This window comes from Magnolia sinica, chromosome 9 (genome assembly GCF_029962835.1).
Source record: "Magnolia sinica isolate HGM2019 chromosome 9, MsV1, whole genome shotgun sequence".
NCBI classification, from domain to species: Eukaryota; Viridiplantae; Streptophyta; class Magnoliopsida; order Magnoliales; family Magnoliaceae; genus Magnolia; species Magnolia sinica.
In genome coordinates, this window is record NC_080581.1 from 84878806 (window position 1) to 84889675 (window position 10870).

At 41.2% G+C, this 10870-nt stretch overlaps 1 protein-coding gene across 1 annotated transcript; it reads right to left on the reverse strand.

Annotated features, from left to right (window-relative positions):
• Positions 1-5418: 5418 nt before the first annotated feature.
• LOC131255291 (disease resistance protein RPM1-like) lies at positions 5419-7979 on the reverse strand. Its single transcript, XM_058255988.1, has 4 exons — positions 7965-7979; positions 7166-7923; positions 6332-7081; positions 5419-6274 (listed from the first exon to the last, which is right to left on the reverse strand). The coding sequence occupies exons 1-4, from the start codon at positions 7977-7979 to the stop codon at positions 5419-5421; spliced, it is 2379 nt and encodes a 792-aa protein (XP_058111971.1).
• Between the last annotated feature and the right edge of the window lie 2891 nt (positions 7980-10870).

The window sequence follows — 10870 nt, forward strand, 5'->3', positions numbered from 1 at the left end:
GAATGGTCTGGATAGCTGGAGATAATGGCTCACGTGAGGAGCACGAGACACCGCGCATTTGCAAAATGGTGCTGGACTAATTAAAGATGCTGACTTCACTAGGTTTTGAAAGAATAGCGGACCTATTCTCAGTTACCATGCATCGCCTTTGTTACCATCATGGATGCTACACGTGTGATCTATCCAAGCTGTTCATTAGATATTGTTCAGTTTCAACATGCCATACCAAAAGCAAAAGAAGAAAAAAAAATCAGATGGCACACTGATCAGGTGAGAATTTGGACCGGTGATTTTTTTTTTTTTTTCCAGCCACACATTTTTTCTCTTTCAAGTGTTTTCTGCCTGTTCAGCGACCGGAATGTACGGTGTACCACACACCACCCACCTTAATTTACGGAGTCGCATTTACTCAAAGGACTTGTGCAAGAGTGCCAGATGCTCCATTGCATCAGTCGGCTTGACTACTGCATCGTACACATATTCATCCATAAAGTGACCGGTCGTATAATGGAAGATAGCATGTATGTAGCCTTTGCATTCTTTAATCCTACTCAACAATAAGTCTCCAAAAGTCCCACATACCTGAGTGATGTCTTCGGCACGTCATCTAATGCAATATAGATTTGGTTGTATCTAGATTGCCCATCCATAAAAGACACCTTATGGGGTCGTTTGGCACCGTGGATACGAGTGGATTTGAGGGGGTATTAAATCCACTGGTTGTTTGGCAACATAAAGTAACGGGGCTTTCAAATCTAAGGGGTTTCAAATCCCCTTTTTAAGGGGGTTTCAAATCTAGGTGAGAGCTTGGATTACACCTAAAATCATTTCAATAGTTGCAGTGTAACATATGTGTCACTATACTATTATTATATTGGGCACATGGCCCACTAATGATGATCAGCACTGTCTAAACATTGTCTATGTAAATTAGCAACGTCCAAACATTGTCTAGCACCGTCCAAACATATTGTCCAGCACCGTCTAAACATTGTCCATGTAAATTAATAATTAAAAATCGCTGGCTAGTCACTCAAACATGATCTTGTGCTTGTGGCCCATTCGAGACTTGGAATTTCATCAAATTTTTTTTACACACACACACCCCACACACACGTGCTTACACATGCACGCCGTGGGATTTCACCACTGGTGGGTACTCGAACCCTTGACCCGATGTTGAAACTCCTAGGAGTCTACCACCCAGGTAAGAGTAAGGACCCTTTTTGGATTAAAGTTGATTCACACTCCAGGGTGCCAAACATACCGAGAGGATTTCAAATCCAGGGGGTTTCAAATCCTAGGGGTTCCGATTCTAGGGGGTTCCAAATCTGCGCTCCCAAACAGGCCCTAGCAACCCGATCGATGAGCTGATCGGACAACGGCATGGGATATTCATCTTTTGGTGTAGGTAGGTTTAAATTTCTAATGTCGATACATAGCCTTACTATTCTTTTTCATCACTGGGACAACATTTAGCATCAATTCCGCATATTTGATCGGTCGGATGAAACCAGCCTTCAGTAATTACTCAATTTCATCTTTGATCTTGAGGTAACTTATGTCATCATCTTCCTAGGCGGCTGTTTGTATAGCCAATAACCTTCTTTCTTGAATAATATATGCTCAACCAGAGATCGATCAAGCCCTGACATTTCATGATAATCTTATGCAAAATAATCAACAAAATTAGAGAGCCGCTTTGCCAACTCTTTCTCAAGAGGTTGCAAAAAGTCACTTATGAATGTCAATTTCGAATCCTGTTCTATACTTAGATTGATCTCGACTAACGAATCCTAAACTTGCGGTCGAGAATCTTCCTTCACTTCTGACTTTTCTTCGAAATCAATGTTGTGGCTCTCAGTCGATTCCTCCAACTGGGCCAAATGTATGAAATAGCCTTCATTGGCTTCCCTAAGCTTTCTTTAAGCCCTTTTATTTTGGTCGTGAAATCGGCCCAATTTACTTCATCCCTTGGCATCCCGATCATGGGAACTCTTCAATGGTGTAGTGGGAGGTCAACCAATGTAGAACAATATCTTTCAGCTGGACATCATTGGTTCTGGTGATCTCCAGAATAGCCTACACAATGCTATCTGGATTCCTTTTTACTGTAATCTCAGTAGGGCGACCAAACTTATTCTCCCAATGAATCTAATAGGTCTCACTTCTTCACCATAGTAATTAGCTTCATTGGCATTCGACGTGGCCAAGAAAGGCTTGTTGTCAGCCAGGACTAGCTCGACCTTATCTTGGTTCCAAAAAAATCACAAAATGATGGAGAGAGAATGGGATGCATGCAAACGAATGGATCTAGTCTCTCCCCAATAGTGCTTTATAGCTTGACGAACTATCCACAACAAAAAAAATGGCGCCAAGACCGTTTTGATGCCTACGGTCAAATCGACCACCAAGACCCCATGCGTGTTGGTGACATGGCCAGCAAAATTACTAACAGTGACTTCTGATGGGATCAGATCGGTCGTAGTTTTTCCTAGCTTAGCCATCATTCTCCATGGCAACAAGTTCAGTAGCTCCATTATCTTCCAGAATTCTGGAAACAGGACATCCGTCTATATAAGCTAACATGTACAACGGCTGTGTTGTGTCATTGTGGGTGGGCTTGTCGATAATTACCCTTTTGGATACACCCCCGGCCGTGACAGTAACCATGTTGACATGTGGTGCTTTGTCAACTTTAAATTCACTTTCTTCGCTCTCTTCAAATGGGAAAGAAGCATGTTGTTGTATGATCACTGGAGGAGCATATTCTTTTGCATCACCAGCCATCATGTTGGGTTGAGTGGGACTCGCTAGAAAGCTAGACAACAATGTAAAGACCATATTGCAATGAAACGTTACATTCCACAAATTTCTTTCCCAATTTTTTTTTTCTCTCGTCAGATTGGGATGATTAGACATCACGGTAGATTTACTTAGCATGTAAACATCTCTAAATTAATTAGTGGCTAACTCTCACTTCTTTTTTTCCAATAAACTTAAGCTGCTTGTGTTTCATGAGGAAATGAGCCCAAGGTTGTACAAAGTGTGGTTTGGGAGGGCCAGCGACAAAAGGGAACCGGCCCCCCGATCATGTACGAAAAGAGAAGCTGAATATAAATTCACGATTATGCTCCTTTCAAGTTGGACACCAAAGGAATTTAATTTAATTTGAGAGCTGCTTCCTTGTTATGAATGCCAACCATTGTAGCTTTCATCATTTCCTATTGATTTAACTGAATGGCTACAATTCAATTCATTTGTGCATCCGAATGCTGCACCCTTAGCTTGTGAACCAGAACTAGCAATTGACAATTACTCAATCAAGTTCGACAGTCTGTCTTTGACAGGAGCTTTAGTTAGAAATAAGGATCTTGTCTTCCCAAGCAAATAAACTATGAATTTCCAGTCGACACAGTTGTGTCTATGTCAACCCTAAGGAGAAAATTTTTGAACCCCTTCTTGATATGCTCGCGCGTCTACCATCTCGTGGTAATAAATGGCCTATCCAAAACCATTCTCCCGGAAATGAATGTACTTTGTGAGAGAAATAATGTTATGCACTTTGTGAGGCGGAAATAATGTTACCAAGAGTCATGCATATCCGGCATGCTAGCACTTTTGCAATGATTTTGTAGATGCACTAGTTGATTGGAAGTGGCACTTGACAACTAGTCAATCAAGCTCAAAGTCCATCCTTTCATAGAGCTTTAGGATGGAAGTAAGGATGTTATCCTATTGTCTTTCTTAAGGTGTTCCAAAATGGAAACGGTGGCCATAACAGCCACCACCGTTACCGTTATGATACGGGCCGTAATGGCCGTTACGGCCCTCGTATCGGCATTACGGCCCTTCTTTTGTTTTTTGAAAAAACTTTTACATGACCTTTACGGGCTGTTATGGCCTGTTTTTTCTGTAATGGTCGTTTCAATCTTGTAACGTGTAACGGTTATGACCGTTACCATTACGTAACGGCCGTTATGTAACCAATTTTGAATACCTTGGTCTTTTTGCTTTGAGGTATTCAGTATTTGAATAAGGGCTGTCAGATAAATTGCATTTTTTGGGCATCTATGTTGCTCCAATAAGTCCCTCAAATAGCTCTCTCTTGTTAATGGACTTTGTTGAGGTAATATATTTTTTTAATGGTTTTGGCAATTTCATACAGAACTTCTATAGATTGCGAAATGTCTAATGGACTGCAAGGCAGTGCTTGTTTTACGAGTAATTGAGGAGCCTATCAATATTGTCAACAGAATCAGCAGTCAAGATCCCAGAGTGAGGAACTTATATTAAGCATTAGGTTCTGCATCTGTTTCTTTTCAACATGTAGTAGTATCACCTAGTTGTTTTAAGTGGGAGATAAATCCACATTATTACAGATAGAAGATTTCCTAACTGGTTTTTCTCTTTCAGATCATTTTTCAAAGGATTGCAGTGTGCCAAAACTGGTAGCTATTATACAAGTCCTGAGGCAGTGAGAGAAGTCTTATCTTATCCATTTTACTCCGACTAAGAAAATTTTCTTAATATTCATGAATTGTGCTTCTTCTTTTTTCGTAAAGAACAACTGTTTGAACCATTAACTTCAGATTTATAATGCTGAAAAGGAACAGGGTCACTGATGGTGAGGTTCATAACTAAATGAGAAAAAGCCCTGCTATGTTTACTTGTGACAGTGGGATTTCGAATCAACCCTCCCTGCATGATATAATTTCACACCAGCATGAGAGATTCAGGTCGTTCATCAAGCAGGATCAACTGTTTATGTGATGTGGCCAAAAGATCAGCCCAATCTGGTCATCAGGTGGCCACACATGTATGTTGAATGTAGACCACTCGTCAAACCCTTTAATCATAGTGGGTTTTGAGTGTGACATTGGGTTTTCAGAAGGGCTTTGTATCTGTAAGTTCACAATCTCTTATAATTCATTATTCATAGTGGATTTTGTTGTCGCTTTATGCCGTAGTTTTTTCCCACAAGGGTTTCTCACGTAAAATCGTGTGTTTCTGTGCATGCTTCCGCGGTCTCCCAACAACCGGCCTCCTTGAAACAACTATAAAAATGTCACAAAGATAAAGGAAAGAAGAAAATGAAAGCATTTGAAAGAGGATAAAAGCGTGAATCTTTATAGAGAACAAAAATATCAGTTGTGATTAGGAAGAAGGGAAATATAAAACATTCACCCAACAACTGCTTTAATCTTGTGAGTGTCCTCTCCTGAATCATGATAAGTCCCAATAAGTACTTTCTCGAGTGTTTGTGTATTGAATGAGTGGAATGTGCTGAATGGAATTCACTAACTCTTCCACTCCATCCTTTCTTAACCCCTTCAAGAAAGCCACAGACATGTCTTGCAGGTAGAGTTCTTTGAGGTTAGAGAGATGTTCCAGCCACAACGGCACCTCCACTAATTCTTAACAATGTCTAATATCTAGCTCTTCAAGGCTAGACATTGCTCCCTTCTCCACCCTCACCTTCTTCAATCCCATCAACTCAATGAGCAATAATTGCTTGAGTCTTGGATATCCTCTGCCCTCGCAACATAACTCTTCTCCATCAAAAGCTCGCCGTAGCTCGAGTTCCACCAAATTGGGCAGTGATTGAAGGGCTTTGAGTGGATCATCCCTCAATCTGGACCATCTCAGACAGACGGCGACCAGATTATGAAACGAGGCAATCCATTTGGGTAACTTCTCCAAACGCCCTGTCAAATATAGACATTGAAGAGGTAGCGGAGGATGCAATAAAGGATGCAGGTCGAGAACCTCCTCCTCATCCATTGATGTCACATCTAAGGACTGAAGGTACTCCATCTTCTCAACAGAAGTGCACAAATCGTTCCCATCTTCCCTTTTTAGCTTGATAATGCCTAACCTCCTCAGTTGGGTGAGATTCCCCAGCTCTCTAATCATTCCGCTCTCTGCCTCTATGCATGCCAACTTCTGTAGGGATCTCATATGCCCAATTCCAGCTGACACCTTAACTCCATACACAGAGTTAAAAGGTAAATAAACAACCATTATATGATAGCGATAAACGAGGAGGTGGCAGAGGCGCTCGAGCTTGAGAATCTCAACTGGCAATTCACATACAAAGGTGCCCTTAAGATTCAATGTTTCTAAGTTCTTTAGCTTCATCAACGAACTTGGAACCTTCTTGATCTTTGTATTCTCCAAGCTTAGGTACCACAAATGCAACAAGCTTGTTAGATCATCAGGAAAGATGTCCACGGACACATTTTCAAGATCCACCACCTTCAACAACCTTAAGCTAGCAAACGATGTGATTGCAGGAGTTTAGAATAGCCCATCCACCCCAAAAATGAACAGAGAGTGAAGAAGGGAGAAGGTATCAAAATTTGGAAATTTCTCACCATCGTTGCAAATCGACAGATGCCGGATTCTGTTCATGTTCTCTTCAACGGAAGATGCAAAGAAGTGCTCCTCCCTGAATTTTGGAATAATCATCTCCCGCACAAGATCGTGGATTTGACAAGTGATCACCTTGCCATAAGATTTCCGTTCTGTCACTAGAACAAGATTTCTAGTGATGAGCACATTGAGGTAGCCTTCAGCAACCTCTTCCATTGACCTGCCTTCATTTCTTTCGACAAAAGCCTCAGCTATCCATAGCCGAATTAGTTTCATACGCCTAATGGCATAATCTTCTGGAAAAATACTCCAATACAAGAAGCATGATTTCAGGTAGTAAGGCAAGTCATTGAAACTGAGTAATAATATTTTTGTCATGCTTCTAAGATTGTCATCGCTTTCAAGCTCTGATCCAAGGCTACCGTGAATCATCTCCCACTCAACATACGTCTTTCCCTTCATTGACAAAAGACTACCTAATGTGACAATTGCAAGAGGTAGTCCTTGACATTTTTTTACGAAACTTCGAGAAAGCTTCTCCAATTCCTGAGGACAACTGTTCTCCTCATTTGATTGGAATGCCTTCCTGCAAAAGAGGGACCAGGCATTTTCTGGATGCAGAGGCTGAAGGTTGTAGATGTGATTGGAAGGTCCAATGCAAGAAGATGATGCAACGTCACCTTTGCGTGTGGTGATCATTACCCAGCTACCACATTCACAAGTGGGCAATGCATTGCTTATGAAATTTCATACATGCACCTCCCATACATCATCAAGAACAAGCACATACCTCTTGTTCTGCAAGTAGCTCCGTAGCACTTGGATTAGCTCGACCTCTGTCATCGCATCTACTCCTTCAGGAGACTGATCTTTCTTTGCCTCGGAGAATTGCTTTATCATGTTTCTGAGTAGATCCACTGGTTTGAATGATTGCGAGACGGTGATCCAAGCATATGTTTCAAAACATTTCTTCACTTGTTGGCTATCATAGACTTTCTTTACTTGAGTGGTCTTGCCTAGGCCACCCATACCAACAACTGAAATCGTCTTGAGTCTCGAATCTCCATTCATTAACCATCTGATCAATTGCCTCCTCGGCATGTCGATGCCCACAAGATGAGCTTCCTCAATGAAAAGAGCATTCAATCGAGGATCATTCCATTGATCACTCATGTTATTGGAGCTTGAACCTTGCTCTATTCTTTTGAGAGTGTAAGCGTCTTTTCTCTCCGTAATCATACCGATTCGGGTTTTGATATCTTGTATTGAGGATGCAGTCTGATGATGCACCATGAACTGCTTGATGAGTATATAAAGAAAGTCGATGCATCCCTGAGAATCGTGTTGCTCTAGTGCTTTGCCGAGCATGAACTTGTCAAGAACATCCTCGACATCATAAGCGATTTCTCTTACTTGTTTCACCCATGTCTTGAGGGTTTGATCTGTGTCTTGTCTTGTATCAGCATCCCTTAAAAAGGATTTGATTCTGTCTAACTCATCTCTGATATCACAGACTTCTCCATGGACCCCCTTCAGCAACTGTGCTTCCTCCACAGCAAAGCTCCCAAGTATTCAACTAAGAAGCTCACAGCACTCTCCGCCATTTCTTCTTTTTCTTCTCTCATAAATTTCTGTTTTCTTCTTTCTTTCTCATAACCAGTGGGACAATTTTCGTAGATTTCGAGTATCTAGCGATGAATACAATGATTGATAGTAGACGGAGAGGTGGATTACGTCCAGCCCCGCTGGATGGAAATCGGTCCAGGTAGAGTCTCTATGGGGCCACCCGTGATGTATCGGTTTTATCCGGATGCGGTTTGGCTAGTGACGCTGCCATGATGTATTTGTTTACGCTGTCCATCCATCCATTTTGAAAGATAATTTTAGTGCTTGATCCAAAAAATGAGGTAGATCTAAATCTCAAGTGGACCACACCATAGGAAAACAGTTGTGATTAAATGTTCACCATTAAAAACCTCCTTGGGCCACAGTAATGGTTATTTGACTTCTAACCTGTTGATTAGGTCATACAGTCTTCGATGAAGTGAAAATTATATATATATATATATATATATATATATATATATATATATATATATATATATATATATATATATAGACACGGGAAAAGGTATCATGCGCTCGACCTCACTAGTCCGTCCCATGACGATGAACTGTGTGGGCCCCACTGTAATGTGTTTTGAACATCTACCCCATCAGTCAGATGCACCATTCCATCATGCGCCTTGGTCTCAAAACTCAAGTTAATATGTGACTTGTGTGGGCCACACCACATACAGAAGTGGGGAGGGGCCGTGCACCATTAAAACATTCATAATCATTTTTGGGTCCACCGAGATGTGGTTTGCAAATCCAGACCATCCATTATGTGTGTCCCACTTGGATGAGGGTTCAGAACAAGTTTCAGAAGCATTCAAAACTCATGTGGGCCCCACCAAGTGATTTTATATTTTTGTGGCATGTCTTCACATGATTTTAGATGGTATGGCCCACCTGAGTTCCGTATACGGTTGATTTTTGGTATATCCCATAATCTAGAGGGGACCCATCAAATGCACGGTGTTGATGGTCAACACGCATCATGGTGGGGCCCACATATATATATATATATATATATATATATATCAGCTTGATTCAAAACTTTTGTGACCCAGGAAATTTTTAATGGTGGGATTTCAATAAACACTGTGTGATCCACCTGAGGTTTGGATCAACCTCATTTTTGTGCTCATACAATAAAATGATCCGGAAGAATAGGTGGGCGGCGTGGATGAAAAACAACATCATGGTGGGGCCCATAGAGCACCAACCACTAGCCATTGGCTGGCCGGGTCAGTAGCCGATCCGTTTCCCTTTTATCCATGACTTTTATCCACTGAATCAAGTGGACCACACCACAAGAAGCAGTGATAACGACGCTGGTCACCGTTGAAACATTTGTAGGTCCCACTGTGATGTTTATATGCCATCCAACCAGCTCATAAGGTCAATTAGCCTGGGATGAATGGAAAATACAAATTTCAGTTCATCCCTGTAGGAATGAAACTATGAACCGTATGGATCGCATATAAACATCATGGTGGACCCAATGAGATTTCAAAGGCAGGCATACAAACACTGAAACGGATTGGCTACTCCCCCTGCCATCAGCCCGGTGGCTGGTGGTCGGTGCTCTGTGGGCCCTACCATGATGTATGTGTTTCATCCATTCCATTTATCCATTTTTAAAGATCATTTTAAGTATTTACTCAAAAAATTAGACGGATATAAATCTCAGGTAGTCCACACCACATAAAAACAATAGTGATTGGATATCCACCATTAAAATCCTCCTAATGCCAGTGTACTGTTTATTTGACGTCCAATCTGTTGATTTGGTCATACAGGCCCAGATGAAGGGAAAAAACAAAAATCAGCTTGATCCAAAACTTTTATGGCAACCGAAATGTTTTTAATGGTTGACACTCATTCAACACTGTTTCCTGTAATGTGGTCTACTTGAGATTGGGATATGTCTCGCTTTTTGGTCTCATACTGTAAAGTTATCTGTAAAAATATATGGACGGCATGGATGAAACACATACATCATAGTGGGGCCAAAGAGCACCGTCCATCAGCCATTGGCTGGTGTCCGGGGGAGTAGCCAATCCGTTCCCTACAAACACCACTGTCTTTGGAAAGGCTTTCGCATCCGCGTCCACACTTTTTAAGTCCATTACAGCGGGGAGGTGTTACCCGGGTAACACTGTACAGGGTGATTCCCTGACCGTGGGGCCCACCTTGATCTACATCTTGTATATCCACACCGCCCATCCATTTTTTGCAGCTTGTTTTAAGGCATGGTCCCAAAATTAAAGCAGATTCATATCTAAGTGCTGGAAAGAGTGGTCGTCTGTTTGTTTGTCCTCATTAACCGATTGGATGAAAAATAAATATTATGCTCTGCCTTTGGAAGTTTTTAATGGTGGGTGTTCAATGATCCCTGTTTACCATTATGTGATTTACTTGAGATTTTGATTTGCTTTATTTTTGGGACCATGCCTAAAATGCAGTGGAAATTCTATGATCGGTATGGATATACAACACATATGGAAAGGTAGGAAAGGTGGCCCCATGGTCAAGCTAACATTTTATGTTTTCAGTTCATCCCAGTAGTAATGACCTTATGAATCAGTATGGATGACATATATAAACATCATGGCGGATTTCGTTGGAGAACTTTGGATAACTCTGAAAGCACGTGGGGAATCAAGTAAAGTACTACCAATCATAAAAGTAAGTTCAAACATAAATGATTTGAATTTTATATAGTATAAAACAACACTGCAAATTGACAAGTAATACATTCTAAATATATAAATATAAGAGATAGTGTTATTGATTCAAACAAGCCTCGAATCCACTTCACAAGCCCAAATTAAGCCCTTACATCCTTAGGGACAAATTGGAAAGCCTAGAACTCTAATTCTCCTCA